The 20335-nt window shown below is 44.4% G+C and overlaps 2 protein-coding genes across 2 annotated transcripts; both read left to right on the top strand.

The window, feature by feature from the left end:
- Positions 1–1379: 1379 nt before the first annotated feature.
- LOC147962370 (uncharacterized) lies at positions 1380–2586 on the top strand. The gene is made up of 5 exons (XM_087534174.1): positions 1380–1483; positions 1585–1728; positions 1811–1994; positions 2088–2289; positions 2417–2586. The coding sequence occupies exons 1-5, from the start codon at positions 1380–1382 to the stop codon at positions 2584–2586; spliced, it is 804 nt and encodes a 267-aa protein (XP_087390300.1).
- Positions 2587–12827: 10241 nt separating this feature from the next.
- On the top strand, positions 12828–14202 carry LOC147962369 (uncharacterized). The gene is made up of 5 exons (XM_087534173.1): positions 12828–13099; positions 13201–13344; positions 13427–13610; positions 13704–13905; positions 14033–14202. Exons 1-5 carry the CDS (start codon positions 12996–12998, stop codon positions 14200–14202), a joined length of 804 nt encoding a protein of 267 aa, XP_087390299.1. The 5' UTR covers positions 12828–12995.
- Positions 14203–20335: the final 6133 nt, after the last annotated feature.

Here is a 20335-nt window from a genome sequence, read left to right as displayed (position 1 = left end):
AGCACGGTCGGCGCCGGTCGACATGGTGATGACGAAGGTGATGTGGACGTAGATGAACAGAAGCGAGCAGTCGCGTAGTCGCTACCCAAAAACCTAATCGCCCCTCTCCCGTACAGGATCCGGAGAGGCGGAGTTTCGGAGGCCTGCTCTCCCGTCAACCGTGTACGCGGTGAACGGGACGGAGTCGCCGGCGGCAGCAACAGCAGAGGAACGACGCGGACGTGGAGGCGGAGATGCGTTCTGTTTCGTGGCGGCTAGGGTTGGCAGCTCCCCACATATATATGCGGCTGCGCGTGGGGAGACGTGGGCTGAACCCACGTCCAAGTCGGTAGCCCACGATCCGACGTCTCAGATCGTGGCCCCACCTGTCAAAGACTCTCCGTTCCTGACCGGCAAAAAGAAGCGCATAGGAGTGAGCTCGGCTCGGCTCAATCCCGCGGCGCGGCGCGGCGCGAGTGCGCGAGGGCCTCATCTCTTCTCAAGCTCCAATAGCATGAGGAAGAGAATCCCTTATAAACCACTCCAACTCTATTTCCACTTCTGGGGTGGGACTAAACTTCCCACCACCTTGTCATGCCACCTACATGGGCCCTTAGAGATCAAATCTGGAATTGTCATATGGGCTCTAGGCCCATCTCATATTTCAACATCCCTAGCCCATCAGGGTTCAAATTCTGGTACTCAGATTTATTCCGAATTTATTTCAGGATTTCTGGTGATACGGGTTCAGTGGGGGGGGGGGGGGGGGGCGTCCCGTCGACTACGAGGTAACTTTGTAAAATCTCAAGATGACATGCCGACACAGTCTCTCGGAGGTGCTCATATGGATAGGGTGTGCGTGTGTGCGTTCATAGGGGTGAGTGTGTGCACGTATATATGATCGCTTGTGTCTGTACTGGTGTTCGTTGTACTGCCATGATTGAAGATAAATAGATTGGAAGTTTTCTGAAAAAAAATTGTTCAAAAAAAATATATATAATCCGTAAATAGCCGGTCCGGCAAAATAATAATCCATAAGTAGCCAGCCCAGCGGAGCCCATGCATATAGTATTGAAATAAAGGGCCCATGAGTAGTGGTAAATAAATCTAAAGTGCCCCGGCCCGGCCGTGGGTGCCGGCGAGGATTAATTAGTTTGTTGGTTGATTGGCGCGAGTGCGAGTGCGAGTCGGATACTGAACTGATCATCTCGATTCCATCTCAAATCTACTCCTAATCTAATCTATATATATGCCCCCGGACCCGGAGAAGATAGCTGAGTAGTACGTAGATAGATTAGATTAGGGCCCTTCGTTGTATTCCCTTTTGAATTGATTGACCTTCATAGCAGATCGACATCCTCCTCCGGAACCTGGTACGTAGATAGATTAGATTAGGGCCCATGGCTGCCGGCGGTGTGCTGTACAAGAGGACACCTCCTCCGGAACCCCAAAACGTCAACGGTCCTCGTCTTCCTACCTCGCCGTCGTATGAGTGCTATCCAGAGTAAGTTCCTTAATGGCCTCCTCCATCCTCTCCAGATCAGTAAGTTCCTTAACGCATTCTCTTTATTAATGGCCCAATTATATATACTACTATTAACCTAGGTTTGGGAGCACAGCCACAGCGGATCATCTTCCTGCCGACGCCATCGATGGCTACAACCTCCTCAACACCCACCACCTCTCCGATGGCTGCGGCGCCGGCGACAAATACCTGGATCCAGATCCCAATACTGCGAGCATGATCGAGTAAATACCTGGTGCAATCTTTTCCATCGAGTCGACTGCATTAATTAATCATTTTAATTAACCCATAATATAATTTACCTAGGTTTGCGAGCAGCATGACTCCCGATGGCGACGGTTTCAAGACCCCCGAACGCTCCGACGACTACCTAGATCAAAGTCCCAGCTACTCCAACGACTGCGCTTTCACCGCGGCGGACCTCGAGCGCCAGACAAACGAGTTCATAACCGCCGCGCTCGACCACTACAACAGCCAAGACCAGAACCAGGTATGCATATTTTTTACACCACAAAAATATATGTTCCCTGCCTGTTTATTTAATTCCCTTTTTTGTTTTTAACCTGAAAATAAAATACGCTAGGTCAAGTATAAGCTCGTCCAAGCCATCACCAGCGCCGCAATCTTTTCCACAAGAGGCTTTTATGGTCATGTAAACTTCACGGCAAAAACCAACTTGGAGAACTCAGAGGAAGAGTTCTTGTTCGCGGAGCTATACTACGATTCTGATTCTGATGTGTATAAACCTACATGCATAGTTTCTCTGCAAGGAAGCGAAAGAGTTGGTTAGTTCCAGACCGAGTTTATATATATGTCGTTTCCATTTTTTGTGTACTATCCAACTTAGCCGTCCCTTCCAAAATAAGTGTGGTGGTTTGAGTACTAATTAGTGTGGGTTTTATCTATATACAGGTGGGGTTAGAGGCATGGAGAGTGCAGATTTTGCAGGTGTATATTATGGCAAGGAGATTCCTGTCGACCCTCAGCATTGCTATGCCTGTCTTGAAGAAGTGAAGCACCCCAAGGATGGTACACTGTATGAGACCGGTCATCACGTGGGTGGTCTCTATGGCTATTTGTAGTATAGTTAATAAGTCGTTTCTGTGTATAGGAAATGTTAGTGGCATTGTTGTGGCGATGAGTGATCTAATAAACATTCATACTGCATATTGGGAATGTACACACACACACACACACATACACACACACACACACACACACACAAATATATATATATATATATATGTATATATATATATATATGTATATATATATATGTATATATGTATATATATATATGTATATATGTATATATATATATGTATGTATATATATATATGTATATATATATATGTATATATATATATATATATGTAATTTGGCTTATTTGGCTTTTGTGAACCGTCTTCTTCTTAATTATGAACAAGACTTATAGGTAACATATACATGGGTCGATCGATAGTGGTCTATCTTTTTCAGGCGCTCAGCCAAACGATGCATCGTGCATGGATGGATCCATACATGTACCGACGGCCACTAGCTAAACTTAATCCCCAATTGCAAAATGGAAAAGAGGAGGAGAAGAAGAAACGCTAAAGCTAAAATGCATGCTGCACTAGATAAAGTACCACAAATCACAAATGCATGCCTATCTCTCTTTCCATTGATCCTTCAATTTTCCTTCCTTTCCTGCATGCTACCTAGCTCACATATCAGTTATCACAAATGTACGTCTCTATATTGTTAGCAAATAATATTACATAGTACTCCCCCGTCCCATAATATAAGATTATTCTTTAGGTCTTAAAAACAAACCTTTATATCATAGTTTCACCACCTTTCACAAGATAAGGACTTGGACACTTACAGCTTGCAACCAGGGGAGGGTGGAGCCAGAGCTGCCTAGCTAGTCCTCGACGCACCTGGCCGGTTGTTTCACATAGGTCAACAGAGATCTCGTACAGCACTGCTTGAAGCTATCCCAGGTTTCCATCATGATAATACTGTCGAGGCCGCCTTTCTGCTTGTTGTATTGCTTCCATGGGGCCTAACCACTCATCTGGCAACCGCCGGAACTGCGACGTGGATTGGTACAAAAATTACTGCTGATGCATCCGCGTTTGCCCATATGGCCATCCATGGTGGCAATTCTGGCCTGCACTTCTAACCTTAATCTGATATGCCGACAACAGTGTCCGACACAACTGCATGCATTCCCAGCTATTACACGTGGATGATACTCATCATGGCTGGGCATATAATTGAAGGAGATAGGGAACAGGAAGGACCGTGGGGCATGTAAAAAGGAAAAAACATTAATCAATGGCACTACATGGCCCTGCGCCATTGTAATGCATCGTCCACTGTTCCAGAGCAGTTGGAGGAAGCAGATGGGATACTAAATCGATGGTGTTCTTCTCAGCCTGGCTTTTCTCGGACAAAATCAGATCACACAAAGAGGCAAACGACCTGACTTGCCATGGCATAACAGGAATCGACCTGAGGAGAATCTGAGGGGCGTGATTTGCTGCAGATTGAACTCGCCGCCATCATATCAAAATCTGAACACACTGAGACGCCAGCAATCAGCTTTACCTTGGAATAACAGAAGTAGATCGGAGGAGGATCAAACTTGGTCCCACCAGATAAATGGCTCCTAATTCTTGATTAACATGGTAATTACTTGGGAGTCTCTAATTAGTATAGGTATATAGACGTTGGTAACGCAGGGAGAGGTATTGGAGTCTAAGGTTTGCTTGATCAGGCGGGGCTGATTGATGGTTAGATGTATTCAGGGTTTCTTCATCCAGCGGCACACATGGATGGAAAAGGCGTGGAGGAGTCTCTGGCCTGATCAATGGTTTTGGTTAGATGGATTTCAGGAGAGGGCCAGGTGCGCTAGGGCTCTGACTGATGTTTTTTTTTTTTGCATGCGTTGATTGATGGTTCGGTGGGCGAGGAGTAGATAGATGGATCTAGACCATAAAAACTTGGTCCCACCAGATAAACGGTTCCTAATTTTTGATTAACATGATAATTACTTGGGAGTCTCTAATTAGTATAGGTATAGATAGATAGATAGATAGATAGATAGAGGTATAGATAGAGAGTGCGGCGTTGCAGCGGCCGAGCACCAGGTAGCTCTTATCTCCCTCGTGGGTATGGCCTCAGGATTCACTCTTGTCAGGCTTTTTGCAAGTATACGGGCTAATTATACATCTGCATGAATAGTTCCATCGTAGTATAAGGAGTTGCACATTGCCTGTTCCATTGACTTGACCATTCAAAATCAATGTACTGTGAATTCAATGCGCAGCCGGCGCAGGCACAAGAAAAGTATGAATTTTCTATTCGGCCACCGCATCATTGCCTGTTCCATGTCTTATCCTGAGCAATGTGATGGGCTGTGTATCAGCGACGAGTTTATTTGATTTTTCAAAACTAATCATCAAATTAATAATGCAATTAACCATTCCCTTGGTCCCAAAATAAGTGTCTCAACATTATTACTCCCTCCATTTCGCAATGTAGTGTGCCCGCGTTTCTCGAGATCTAACTTTGACCATATATTTAACCAATGAGACCGATTGCGATGGGATCAAAAATTATATCACTGAATTTATATCGAAAATACGAATTATGTGATATAATTTTTGCTCCTGCCGCAGTCGGTCTCGTTGGTTAAAATTTTTGTCAAATTTAGATCTTAGAAAACGTGGGCGCACTACATTATGGAATTGAGGGAGTACAACTTTGCACTAAAATTATACTAATGTTGAGACACTTATTTTGGGACGAAGGGAGTCCATTTTAAAAAGAAAAAAATATGTAGCAGATGCAAAGCCAAGAGGAATACCGTATTGGGTGCCTCCTTTTATTTTCCCGGCAATCTTACGTATCTGTACAATCAACCCAAAATGCTAAATGGAGGACGAGCTACATGGAGATTTTTTTTCTTTGAAAAGAAATCAAAATTTAGCATTTTTTAGTTTCAAAAAATATATATTAATCACACATGTTCATATGGTTGTATACCATATGTGTATAAAATTTAAAGATTATATACATTATGGTGAGAGATACACAAAAAAGAAATAATCACGATTTTGAAAATGGTGAACCATATACGTGTTGTTCCTTATTAAGAATTCATGAACTTGTGTTTTTGTGTAGCTCTCATCATACTGTATTTCATCACCAAACTTTACACATATATAGAATACATTCAAACGAATGTGCATAATTTTTCAGAATTCTTTTGAAATTTGAAACATGAGTTTTTTATGTATTGTTTCCCAAAAAGATAACCTCTCACAGAGCTCGTCCAAATGCCTTACAATTTGTGTGTTTCTTTCATTTCCAAAACTAATTATCAAATTAGTATGCAATTAACTACTCCCTCTATCTCATAATATAAGACGCTATTACATTTAACATGTAAGTATTTTGGATGTAAGAATGTATCATATTATATGACAGAGGAGTACTTTTTTAACAAAAAATTACCAAACTGACGCAATGCTAAGGGGGGGGGGGGGGTATTGCATCGGGTACCTTCGATTTTTTGGGGCCATGTTATGTGTCTATACCATCAGCACATTTCTTTGATTTTCCTAAAGTAATCATAAAATTGTAGCAATTAAGGGCATCTCCATTGCATAGCCACTTCTGTACACGCTTAAGGATTAAAAATAAAAAAGATATTGTCTAGTGTCTGCATAAGCGTCTCAACCTCCAACGCGTAAGGCGCTAACAATCTCAGATCAAATCAACTACTAATGAACTGAAGCGTCCGCTGCCAGAGTTGGCACTGCTGCCTGAAAGGCGCCAGGAAATATTCTCTACATTAGCGAAACGGCCAGGATTAAGATCCTTAGCGCCGGGCGTTGTAGATGCCCTAATTACGTACTTATTTTAAGAAAACAATTACCAAACTGATGCACTGCTAAGAGAGATGTTGCATCGGGTGCCTCCTTTAGGCGGGTAGTAAATACTGCCTCTGCAACATGTCCCATCATACATGGGCTTTCTTTTAAATACGGTGATATACAGCCATTCTGGTGAGGCAGTAAATCACAATACATCTTACGGCACAGATCCCCGAGCTAGTTGGGCGGGTTGGATTCAGAGCGACCTGAAGACCGGCCTCTGCAAAGCTTTTTCGTATAGATAGATAGATAGATAGATATCGGAATGCATTGTATACTATTATTATAGTTATAAAACTTTTCTTCTTTTTATATACGCTCTTGCTATAAGGAAAAACCTCATCCATCATGTATGGTGTTGCGAAAGACAACTAATAGTAGTTATTAATTATTATACTTAATAAGAACAATCGTCCCTTTTAGGTAAAAAAGGGGACACAAAAATCAAAGAACAAGCAAACTAATATAGATCTACACGGCCAGTAAGGGCAGTTCTAGATCATCTCTTCTTCTTTTTTGCGAAAGAGTTCTAGATCATCTCAATACGATATCTCTAAGTTTACATAGATAGATGTCCAACAAATAGTTCACATATATGGATTAACCTCCAGTGTATGCAAAAATCTATTGGATCACAAAATTGCAAATTGACATCAAGATTAATATTGCATCCATGTTAAAAAGAATAAGTTCGCATCCATATTGGAAAATTATACAGCTTTATTTTTTTCATGAGACAAACCAGACAATGTATGTTTACAGATTAACAAATATATATTCTATATACTTTCAGTTTCATGGTTCAAAACCTGAAGGCTCAAATCAAACCACATGATGTGCTTTGCTCAACTTGTGCGGTCGTTTGCTCGCTCGATTGCTGGGCCCTCACGCAGAAGTGATGTTCTCTCTCATTATATCACACAATTTTATGCTTTTTACAACTAATCAGCAACTACTGTACAATTACGGACGACAGACTATTGTATGCTTTTGAAACTGAATAGCACGAAAGTACTCACGCTTGTGCCTACAGAAGCACTTCGACGAACATAATGCAGGCATCTGCGTTGTATTCCAGGAGATATTGCATACAGAACCTGATGGTTTGGTTGTTAATGTGAGGTTGAACCGATAAATTATGGACTTAACTATAATACAGAAAAAAGAAGAATCACCGCCGCTGGCACGAAAGTGTTCGTGAGCAGGGGAGACACCATGACACTGGCTGTGCTCCGTCGCCTCCACCACTCATCGCGGGATGGCGCTAGGTGCTGAGAGCCAGACCTGAGGGCATTGCCGTAGTGGCGAATGAACCTGGCGCCGTCTTGCCGTGTTGTCGTTGGTGTGAGGCCTCCGTGTGGCATAGCAGTCTACGTTGGGAGGAGCGGCGACCAGGCGCCTCTTCCTAGGGAGGTTGCTGACACCCGCGCTGCGTTGGGTTGGATTGTGTCATGCAGTGAGACATGAAAAGTCGAAGGCATCGTATCACGGACGCCGTACACCGGCCTGAAGTTCAACACCCTCTTACCCACTTCATGGCCAGCCTCGAATTTTTAAGGTTCAGGCATATTATCGAGAGCTACTTGGACTTTGCAGCGGCCATGCTCATGGATTGTGTCGGTCGCGGATTGAGTTGGCTGGGTTGTTTGATCCTTGGCTGGCATCAGCCCGTGCTTGTCATGGACTCGACGGAGCTCCGGGGTGCTAGTCCGCCGGCAGCCACCATGTTAGCCCAGACTGTGCCGTCGAGAAATTTCCGACGACGGGCAATGAACGGCGACAAAGCGAAGCGACACTGGCTGCTTGGTTCCTGCCGGAAGCCGGCTCGATCTCTCCTGGTTGACTATGTAGTATGTACGAAGCTTGCACGGTAATATCAGGGAAGCAGATGTGTATGCAGAGAACCTAGCTAACCAACTTGATCGGTGCACAACAGCCAATTTTTTTGGCTGGAAAGAAACACACGCACGCACAACACAAGGATTGATTGATAGCCACTTGATTTTCTTTATTGCTCACGATTCCAGTTACAGCTGGCTGGGGTACCTACGTATATATATTAGCTAGCTAGCCAATGCTAATTCTACTCGGTAACAGCTAAGATACGAACATAGACAAACGCTTATACGTGCATGGCAAGGTCAGAGATGTGTACGGCGTCGTAGTTAAAAAGACACCATGCTGCTGCGTTTTCGTAGTCAAGGAATTGGACTGGGGAACAGACAAAACTACGACGGGCAAGAAACTTTTTTTCTCCTACTTATGGGTGGCATTGGTGGCTAATTTTTATCAAATCTATACTTTAAATCTTAGCCGTCAATCTTTATAGTTAATATAAAATCAAAGGATATAAAATGATGACGTATGGAGAACTATGAAAGATTCCGTTCTTTAATATTAGGTAAAGACTGCATATGAGAGAAGTATTACGTACATCACACATGTATGTATATCACGGTGAATGATATATAAGATTTTAGTGCTTTTTGAGAAAAAAGTAGATTATTACGTCCACGCCGTTTGAACATATGAAAATTCAGTCGTATAGTTACTTTGAAAGAATTTTTCGCAAAAGAAAAAGTTATTTTGAAAGAGAAAGTCGTATATGTACTTTTTTTAAGCAAAATGGCAACGAGGTTAGTCTTTCTAGGGGGTGGGGGACGAGGTGGTAATATAATTAACCCCCCTCCCCCACTGGTTCCGTAACGTAGTGCGTATAGGTTTTTTTTTCTTAAGTCAAACTTCACAGGCTTTGATCAAGTTTATAAAAAAAAACTATTACTATCTAAAATACGGAATATATAAAATATGAAACTACATCTTATGATGAATCTGATGATATATTTTTGACATTCTAAATGTAAACATTTTTTGCCTCAAACTTGATCAAACTTATATAGATTTGACATCAAAAAATCTATATACACTACGTACTAGTCATCAAATGTAGCAAGGTTCAAATCAAAAACAAAAAATCCGTAAGTAGCCGACCCGCAAAAATGTAGCCTTCCCCCACCATGCCTTGGATAAACCCGACGTATCTAACATGGCGTTAACCAAATCAGTTAGAGTACGGTTTTTCCGCTCGGCAACCCCATTTGACTGGGGTGAGTAAGGAGGCGTCCTCTCGTGAATAATGCCGTGTTCCGCACAAAAGGCATCAAACTCTTTCGAGAAGTACTCTTCACCACGATCTGACCGGACTCATTTAATTTTCTTTTCAAGTTGATTCTCAACTTCTGCCTTATAGATTTTGAAGTAGTGTAGAGCCTCATCTTTAGTATTTAACAGATACACATAGCAATATCTAGTGGAATCATCTATCAAAGTCATGAAATATTTCTTTCCACCTTTAGTCAACACATCATTCATCTCACAAAGATCAGAATGTATGAGTTCCAGTGACGCCAAGTGTCTCTCCTCTGCTGCCTTGTGAGGCTTGCGAAGTTGCTTAGATTGCACACACGAAATGGCACTTAGAACCTTTGGCTAAAGTGAAACTCGGGATTAAATTCGATTTTGCTAGCTGCGTCATAACACCGAAAGTAATGTGACAAAGACGTGAATGCCATACTTCAGATTCATTAACACTCAAATGAATATTGTTCACGACTTTATTACATAGATATGCAAGACAAAGGCGGAACATGCCTCCGCATTCATAACCGTTTCCAACAAAAAGTCCATATTTCATAACAACTAATTTATTAGACTCGAATACCAACTTAAACCCTTCTCTACACAGAAGGGAGCCACTAACGAGGTTCTTTTTGATGGCGGGGACATGCTGCACATTCTTCAGCTGCACGATCCTTCCCGAAGTAAACTTCAGATCGACTGTGCCACCACCAAGAACAGAAGCACTCGCGCCATTCCCCATCAGTACGGACCCGTGACCTGTGGCCTGGTAAGAAGAAAACAATGAAATGTCAGCACACACATGAACACCTGCACCTGTGTCGACCCACCAATCGGTGGATGGCCAAACTGAAAATACAGCAAATAAATTACCGTACCCAGATGCACCACTCTCATTGTTGCTCACAATCATATTGACAGACTTGGAGTCCTGCCCTTGCTTCTTATACTTGTTTGGGCACTTGTTGGCCCAATGTTCAAACGAACCACAAGTAAAGCAGCCCTCATCCTTCTTGTTCTTCTTGAAGGTCTTCTTACCCTTCTTCTTAAAGTCGGCACTCTGTTGGACACCGTTCTTTCCCTTGGGCTTGTGGGAATTGGAGTTCTTCTGATGCACCATGTTGGCCACAGAAGTTCCTTCGACCCCTTTTCCGTGCGAGTCCTTTGCCCTTGAATTCTGCTCAACACTTAGATGGCCAATGACATCCTCCACAGAGAATTCACGCCTCTGATGTTTCAGAGTGGTGGCAAAGTTCCTCCAGGAATTGGGAAGCTTAGCGATTATGCAGCCCGCGACAAACTTGCCCGGTAACTCGCACTTAAGAAGCTCAAGCTCCTTAACAATGCATATTATCTCATGAGCCTGCTCCAATACAGGACGGTTTTCAACCATCTTGTAATCATGGAACTGCTCTATAATATACATCTCGCTCCCTGCATCGGCAGCCCCGAACTTAGATTCGAGTGCCTCCCACAAGTCCTTGGCAGACCGCACATGCAAATATGCGTCAACCAGCTTATCTCCAATCACGCTCCGAACTGCCTCGAGGAACACGACAGTGGCCTCCTTGAACGCCTTCTCCTGATCAGGAGCGATCGTTCCTGTGGGAGTCACACCGGCGACCCAGAACACGTTCATGGCAGTGAGCCATAAGGTGGTTTTAGTCTGCCAACGCTTAAAGTACGTCCCCGTAAACGGCGACGGTTTCAGTGCAGCAGCAAAACCAGATTTCGAAAAACTCCTACACATATTAGGTTTTTGGATTGATAAGAAAATAGGCAGTTTTTCGATTAAATTAATCAATGAATAGATCATGAGCATGACATTGACAGTATTGATAACACATTGGTTACGATCTAACAGAACACGTACTACGCATATAGTAGAAACATCTACGCATATCGCTAGTACTGCTACAACAGAAAGAAACATGAGAGGGATAAACGATGTATACCCTCCAATCGGTCATGCGGCGGCGGTGGCGGCGGCAGTAGCCGCGGCATCCTCGGTGGCCTTCTTGTCGGCCTCGGCCTTCTCAGCGGCAGCACGGTCGGCGCCGGTCGACATGGTGATGACGAAGGTGATGTGGACGTAGATGAACAGAAGCGAGCAGTCGCGTAGTCGCTACCCAAAAACCTAATCGCCCCTCTCCCGTACAGGATCCGGAGAGGCGGAGTTTCGGAGGCCTGCTCTCCCGTCAACCGTGTACGCGGTGAACGGGACGGAGTCGCCGGCGGCAGCAACAGCAGAGGAACGACGCGGACGTGGAGGCGGAGATGCGTTCTGTTTCGTGGCGGCTAGGGTTGGCAGCTCCCCACATATATATGCGGCTGCGCGTGGGGAGACGTGGGCTGAACCCACGTCCAAGTCGGTAGCCCACGATCCGACGTCTCAGATCGTGGCCCCACCTGTCAAAGACTCTCCGTTCCTGACCGGCAAAAAGAAGCGCATAGGAGTGAGCTCGGCTCGGCTCAATCCCGCGGCGCGGCGCGGCGCGAGTGCGCGAGGGCCTCATCTCTTCTCAAGCTCCAATAGCATGAGGAAGAGAATCCCTTATAAACCACTCCAACTCTATTTCCACTTCCGGGGTGGGACTAAACTTCCCACCACCTTGTCATGCCACCTACATGGGCCCTTAGAGATCAAATCTGGAATTGTCATATGGGCTCTAGGCCCATCTCATATTTCAACATCCCTAGCCCATCAGGGTTCAAATTCTGGTACTCAGATTTATTCCGAATTTATTTCAGGATTTCTGGTGATACGGGTTCAGTGGGGGGGGGGGGGGGGGGGACGTCCCGTCGACTACGAGGTAACTTTGTAAAATCTCAAGATGACATGCCGACACAGTCTCTCGGAGGTGCTCATATGGATAGGGTGTGCGTGTGTGCGTTCATAGGGGTGAGTGTGTGCACGTATATATGATCGCTTGTGTCTGTACTGGTGTTCGTTGTACTGCCATGATTGAAGATAAATAGATTGGAAGTTTTCTGAAAAAAAATTGTTCAAAAAAAATATATATAATCCGTAAATAGCCGGTCCGGCAAAATAATAATCCATAAGTAGCCAGCCCAGCGGAGCCCATGCATATAGTATTGAAATAAAGGGCCCATGAGTAGTGGTAAATAAATCTAAAGTGCCCCGGCCCGGCCGTGGGTGCCGGCGAGGATTAATTAGTTTGTTGGTTGATTGGCGCGAGTGCGAGTGCGAGTCGGATACTGAACTGATCATCTCGATTCCATCTCAAATCTACTCCTAATCTAATCTATATATATGCCCCCGGACCCGGAGAAGATAGCTGAGTAGTACGTAGATAGATTAGATTAGGGCCCTTCGTTGTATTCCCTTTTGAATTGATTGACCTTCATAGCAGATCGACATCCTCCTCCGGAACCTGGTACGTAGATAGATTAGATTAGGGCCCATGGCTGCCGGCGGTGTGCTGTACAAGAGGACACCTCCTCCGGAACCCCAAAACGTCAACGGTCCTCGTCTTCCTACCTCGCCGTCGTATGAGTGCTATCCAGAGTAAGTTCCTTAATGGCCTCCTCCATCCTCTCCAGATCAGTAAGTTCCTTAACGCATTCTCTTTATTAATGGCCCAATTATATATACTACTATTAACCTAGGTTTGGGAGCACAGCCACAGCGGATCATCTTCCTGCCGACGCCATCGATGGCTACAACCTCCTCAACACCCACCACCTCTCCGATGGCTGCGGTGCCGGCGACAAATACCTGGATCCAGATCCCAATACTGCGAGCATGATCGAGTAAATACCTGGTGCAATCTTTTCCATCGAGTCGACTGCATTAATTAATCATTTTAATTAACCCATAATATAATTTACCTAGGTTTGCGAGCAGCATGACTCCCGATGGCGACGGTTTCAAGACCCCCGAACGCTCCGACGACTACCTAGATCAAAGTCCCAGCTACTCCAACGACTGCGCTTTCACCGCGGCGGACCTCGAGCGCCAGACAAACGAGTTCATAACCGCCGCGCTCGACCACTACAACAGCCAAGACCAGAACCAGGTATGCATATTTTTTACACCACAAAAATATATGTTCCCTGCCTGTTTATTTAATTCCCTTTTTTGTTTTTAACCTGAAAATAAAATACGCTAGGTCAAGTATAAGCTCGTCCAAGCCATCACCAGCGCCGCAATCTTTTCCGCAAGAGGCTTTTATGGTCATGTAAACTTCACGGCAAAAACCAACTTGGAGAACTCAGAGGAAGAGTTCTTGTTCGCGGAGCTATACTACGATTCTGATTCTGATGTGTATAAACCTACATGCATAGTTTCTCTGCAAGGAAGCGAAAGAGTTGGTTAGTTCCAGACCGAGTTTATATATATGTCGTTTCCATTTTTTGTGTACTATCCAACTTAGCCGTCCCTTCCAAAATAAGTGTGGTGGTTTGAGTACTAATTAGTGTGGGTTTTATCTATATACAGGTGGGGTTAGAGGCATGGAGAGTGCAGATTTTGCAGGTGTATATTATGGCAAGGAGATTCCTGTCGACCCTCAGCATTGCTATGCCTGTCTTGAAGAAGTGAAGCACCCCAAGGATGGTACACTGTATGAGACCGGTCATCACGTGGGTGGTCTCTATGGCTATTTGTAGTATAGTTAATAAGTCGTTTCTGTGTATAGGAAATGTTAGTGGCATTGTTGTGGCGATGAGTGATCTAATAAACATTCATACTGCATATTGGGAATGTACACACACACACACACACATACACACACACACACACACAAATATATATATATATATATATGTATATATATATATGTATATATATATATGTATGTATATATATATATGTATATATATATATGTATATGTATATATATATATGTATATATATATATATATGTAATTTGGCTTATTTGGCTTTTGTGAACCGTCTTCTTCTTAATTATGAACAAGACTTATAGGTAACATATACATGGGTCGATCGATAGTGGTCTATCTTTTTCAGGCGCTCAGCCAAACGATGCATCGTGCATGGATGGATCCATACATGTACCGACGGCCACTAGCTAAACTTAATCCCCAATTGCAAAATGGAAAAGAGGAGGAGAAGAAGAAACGCTAAAGCTAAAATGCATGCTGCACTAGATAAAGTACCACAAATCACAAATGCATGCCTATCTCTCTTTCCATTGATCCTTCAATTTTCCTTCCTTTCCTGCATGCTACCTAGCTCACATATCAGTTATCACAAATGTACGTCTCTATATTGTTAGCAAATAATATTACATAGTACTCCCCCGTCCCATAATATAAGATTATTCTTTAGGTCTTAAAAACAAACCTTTATATCATAGTTTCACCACCTTTCACAAGATAAGGACTTGGACACTTACAGCTTGCAACCAGGGGAGGGTGGAGCCAGAGCTGCCTAGCTAGTCCTCGACGCACCTGGCCGGTTGTTTCACATAGGTCAACAGAGATCTCGTGCATCAACCACAGTGAGGGCTCTTGGTTGGTCCTCCGTGGTGAAGTCGGAGTCGCTTTCCTTGAGAAGAAGTGATGACAATGAAAATTGCTCTCAATGGAGTCCCTCTCTTTAATAGTGTGCTGGTCTTTGTGGATGGCCAGGTCTGACTGAGGTGCTGTGTCTTGTGGGCGTGTTGTACTAATTTGCGTTTGGTTTTCCACAAATAAACCATGCAATTATCTCCTTAACTACTATTATTAATAGATAATAGATAGGTGGTATATTTTCTCCTCCCTTTTGCATGCAACTACACCCACTTTGTTGCCAACTACGCCCCCGCAAAAAGAAAGTTGCCAACTACGAGATTAACCAATCAATCTTTTAATAGCCTCGCAAAAAAGAAAACCAAAAAAATCAATCATCAATCACAGTGTGTACGTGACTAGCATAATTGTTGTACATATACAATCTGACTTTCTTTCTTTTTGTTTATTAAGAAAGAAAAGAAATCTTATCAACAAAGCTGACACTATATGTATAGTGTGGTATATCTTTTGCTTGGAGGCGGTCGAGCTAATAAAGCTAACTAGAAGAATACTAGCGCTAACTATATAGGTAACTAAAGTATAGATACTACATGTCGATCGTATGATGACACAGATCGTTCGTCTTTCTTCTTCTTTCCAGATCGACTAGCTAACGGCCTCACTAGAGGTATATTTCTCCTCGATGGCTTTCTTGCCTTTTGAGTTGCATGCAACTGCGACTTAACAGTGCTCATTTGAGTTGCCAGCTATCATATAAATAGCTCATCAATTTTTTGACCATGCACAATGCATACATTTTTTTCTTCAGAAAGGAGGTTCAGACCCCCGACATCCGCATAAAAAAGGCACATGCAACCATTTTGGTTAAATTATTCAACAAAGTCTGACGAAAAGAATACATCGATCAACCCGAAGGCACCTTTCATGACAACTGTCGCTACCCTATGAGCTTAATGGTGGGGGAGGTCACTATTAGAAAAAGGGCCATGTGTCCTGGTTCGTAAGGGCCATTTGTCCCGGTTGTTGAACCAGAACTAAAGGGTCGTTACTAAAGCCCTGGGCCTTTAGTCCCGGTTCTTACACGAATCGGGACAGATGGGCCTCCACGTGGCCGGTGCGGCGAGCCCAGGCAGGAGGCCCTTTGGTCCCGGTTGGTGGCACCAACCGAGACCAATAGGCATCCACGCGTCAGCAGCTCGTAGGCGCTGAGGTTTTTGTTTTTTTAAGGGGTGGGTTTAGTGGGTTTTGGGGGTTAATTTAGGTGTTTCATATATTGTGTTAGTTAGCTAATTAATAGAGAGAAGTGTCCTCTCTTATCTCCGTGCTTGTTCGACGCTACGTACTATACGTATAGAGAGGACTCGACACACTAGCTAGTAAGCAAAAATGAAGGAAACAGAAGATCGTCATGAACATATGCATACAGAGAGAAGTGATATCGACCTCTCCTTATCCGAGAGATTTGTCGAACAACAAGTTTTTGTATTATCTATCCAACGCTACTGGCTACATATATACAATATAATATCTCTTACAATATAATCCCCTAATTATATATGAACTCAGGGTCCACATGGTATTCTCCATCTTTATCGATCACGTGGTCAAGAAAGAATGCCGCCAATTCTTCTTGAATTGCTCGCATGCGATCTGGTGCTAGGAGTTCATCCCGCGTCTGAAACATCTAATTTGAAGAAGGGGGTCAATACATATATATGAATGAATGAAACTCAACACAAATGATGGTAATAAAATAAAATTGTGAATATTATTGCTTATGCACTTCATAATGTTTTTTAGTGTAGCCCCGCTCACAGGTCGTGTGGTGGATGGACTCGCAAACGTATTATCCATAGTAATTATTCCCAGCTTCCTGCCACAACCACTTTACAAGAAATAGAGGTCAATCAAACTGATAAGCAAGCATGCTAAATGGTATTGATGAAAGTAGCGCTTGAATCACTAGGAGATGCGCGGAACATGCTAGTAGTACTTACTTTTGGGTGTTTAAATTGCAGCTTCTTCGGCAGTCCCGGAGCTTTTGAGGTGAATTTTTTCCAAACCTTGCCAGACAAAGAAAACAGTTATTTGATATCAGGAAATGAACAAAGTTGTTGATATGGTGCGATAATGATCGGTTTAACTTACTTCTCGAGCATTTGAGTTATGTCTGCATACTTCTGGGGATCTTTTCGTCTCGAGTCTAAGACGGTTACTAGTCCCTGCTCAAGCTTAATCTCTAGGAGAATATAGTGGAACCTGCGCACGCATGCATAACTCATCAATTACATTACTATAACCTCGACTAATAAGGGAAACCGAATATACAAAAGAAAGTAACACTCATTTGAAGTTGTAAGGAAAGAGTATTATAGCTTTGTTTTGATTTAATACCAACGATCGTAGCAAGTTGGCCTCGGTATCTCTTTCCTGAAATTCAACCGTATATGCATCTATGAGATTTGTATTAATGAACCCAATATCACCGATTTGTCTTTTCTTCAATTCAGTGATCTTCAATCTGCATAATATAGTGAGGATAATTATAAATACATGCAATGAAAGAGCTGACCTATATATAGAGACTTAATGACAGAAGTAGTACTTACAGACAGTAGCAAGTGACCGTTAATTTATCGAGGGCCTTCTGATTGAAAAACTGGAAGAACTCCTCAAATGGAACATTTAACAGATCAATTCCAACAAGGTCATGCTCCTCTTTAACTCTCAGCGTCAAAATATTTCTCCCCCCAGACTCTCTGCAGGTTTTCATGTACCAATCATGGAATCTTCGCATCATTGTTGTTAGAGATCTTTCATCTTTGAAGAGAGGCTTCCCGTACTCGTATTTGTGTTTGTCCACCTCCAAGAAATCATAATGTACATCGTCGGGCAGGTAATCTCCAAGATTGGTATAACCGGGCACCAGCCTCGGATCATTAGCGACGATATCGCTAGACAGCTTGAGCGGGGGGCACGATTGGTTCGCTTGTTCGCCGAGCTGGGCAATATTTTCCCAGCTCGTCGTTCTGCTAACCTTTAATCACTGATAGTACTTCCCGACTGCTCCGCTTTGATAAATGACTTTTCAATAATGCGCTCATAGTTGCCTTCCGGCGTAGACTTTGGTGGTTTCTTCAGGGCATCCAGACTGCGCTTCGCTTTCACCGGATCTATCTTCTTCTCTGGAGGTGGATGTTTCTTTGCTTTCACCCCTTTAAATAAGTTCGTCACTTCGGCTCGCACAATCTTCGTGTTTTCCTCCAGGGTCCTCTTGTATGGTAACTTCTCTGCAGTCTTCAGAGAAGGACCGAATCTGTATTGCCTCCCGCCTCTGGCTGTATTGCTAGACGCCGGAGCAGACGGAGCGGCTGCGGCTATCTTCTTTCGTTGCTTACGAGGCGGAGGAGAAGGACTACGACACGCCGGAGCAGCCGGAGCGGCGGCGGGTCTCTTCCGCCCTTGCCGACGAGGCGGAGAAGGAGGAGGCTGGCTACTCAGGCGCGCCGGTGCAGGCGGAGAAGGAAGCAAAGTGCCGCCACGCGCGGAAGAAGGAGGCTGAGTGCCCTGATCACTCGCCGAAGGAGGAGGCGGAGTGCCTTGACTCGCCGGAGGAGGAGGCGGAGGCGGAGGCGTCCAATTCGGAAGGTTGATGAGCTCCTTCCGCCATAGGCATGGAGTCTTCAGAGAAGAACCCAGCAGAGTCTCCCCTTCACCCGTAGGGTGGTCAAGCTCGAGGTCCTCAAATCCGTCCGTTATTTCATCCACCATCACCCTAGCATATCCTTTTGGAATCGGCCAGCAGTGATAGGTTGCGCCAGGTTCAGGAGGTGCAACAGAGCCAACAGCCGCCTTGACTTTCAATTTCATCCATTGCGTCATAAGGGGGCAATGTTGAGACTCTGTGATAGCATCCATGGGGTAGCAAGAAGGAGCCGTGAAGACAGGCTTGTGCTGAAGCAGCTCGATGGAAGCCACGCTGCTTCTCTGCTGAGATGGCTGGATAGCTTCGGGGGAAGCTTCGGCAGGTCGTTTGCTGCGATTTGCTTCTCGTTCCTCTATCGCTTGTAACCTTGCGTGCAGCGCCTGCAGTTGGGTATGCTCCACTTTCTTCCTCCTCTCTTGGCATTTGTAACCGCCTACGTCCGGAAACCCAGCCTTCCATGGAACGGATCCTGGCGTGCCTCGTGTCCGTCCAGGGTGCTCAGGATTCCCGAGGGCCATTGTGAGCTCGTCGTTCTCTCTGTCTGGAACGAACGTCCCTTGCTGCGCTGCATCGATATACTCCTGAAGCCTCGTGACGGGTAGTCTCAGTTGCTCGTTCGTCCAAACGCACTTTCCTGATACAGGGTCCAACGTTCCGCCAACCCCGAAGAACCAAGTGCGGCAATGGTCTGGCCAGTTCGATGTCTCTGGTTTGACCCCTTTATCAACCAGGTCATTCTCAGCCTAGGCCCACCTAGCCACCTGACCCCGTGCGATGATGAAGCTTCTTCGTCGCAGCATTTTTCTTGTTTGTCGCTAACATCTTCGTACTCTTGTCCGATGTCTTGTGGGACACAAATGTGGGCTAGTGATCTCTGATCTTCTCATACCGGCGGTGAATTCTGGTGTCTTTTCTTGGTCGACAAATGATGTTTTTAGCTAATTCTTCCACCTCCTGAATAGTTCTGCCATCTTCTTAAGAGCATCAGACTTGATCAATTGCTCTTTAACTGGCTTCTCCGGATCCTCCTCTGGCGGTAGGGTGAAATTTGCCTTTAGCGCGGTCCAAAGATCATCTTTCTGCATATCGTTGACATAAGATACCTCAGGGTCTTCCTTCTTAGGCTTAAACCATTGGTGGATGCTGATCGGGATCTAGTCCCTAACAAGAACCCCGCACTGAGCAGCAAATGCTTCCTTTGTCCGGATGGGTTCAATTTGCATGCCATCGCGTGCGATTGCTGTGATCTCAAACCTTTCATCCAAGCGCAACTTTTTATTCGGGCCTCGTCTCTTTACCGAAGTTGTGCTCGATCCGGAGGGCTGGAAAAAAGAAGAAAGACGAGAGTTAATTAATATGTGTACATACCAAAACAATGAATGCATCAATTAGCTAGTCAGCACAGGCTTAACTAATATATATACCTGGCCGGACTCGGTTCGGTCACCGGAGCAGTCATCACGGTCTCCTTCTTGCACCGACATTGGGTCACTCGGAGCCATCATAATCATAGCCTGCTTCTTCACCCTGTCCTTCCAGACCATCGGTGTCATTGAG

The sequence above is a fragment of the Triticum urartu genome, chromosome 7A (assembly GCF_056163025.1).
Source record: "Triticum urartu cultivar PI428250 chromosome 7A, HENAU_Tu73, whole genome shotgun sequence".
NCBI classification, from domain to species: Eukaryota; Viridiplantae; Streptophyta; class Magnoliopsida; order Poales; family Poaceae; genus Triticum; species Triticum urartu.
The sequence above is the reverse complement of the archived record's forward strand: the minus strand, read 5'-3'. Positions and strand labels throughout refer to the sequence as shown.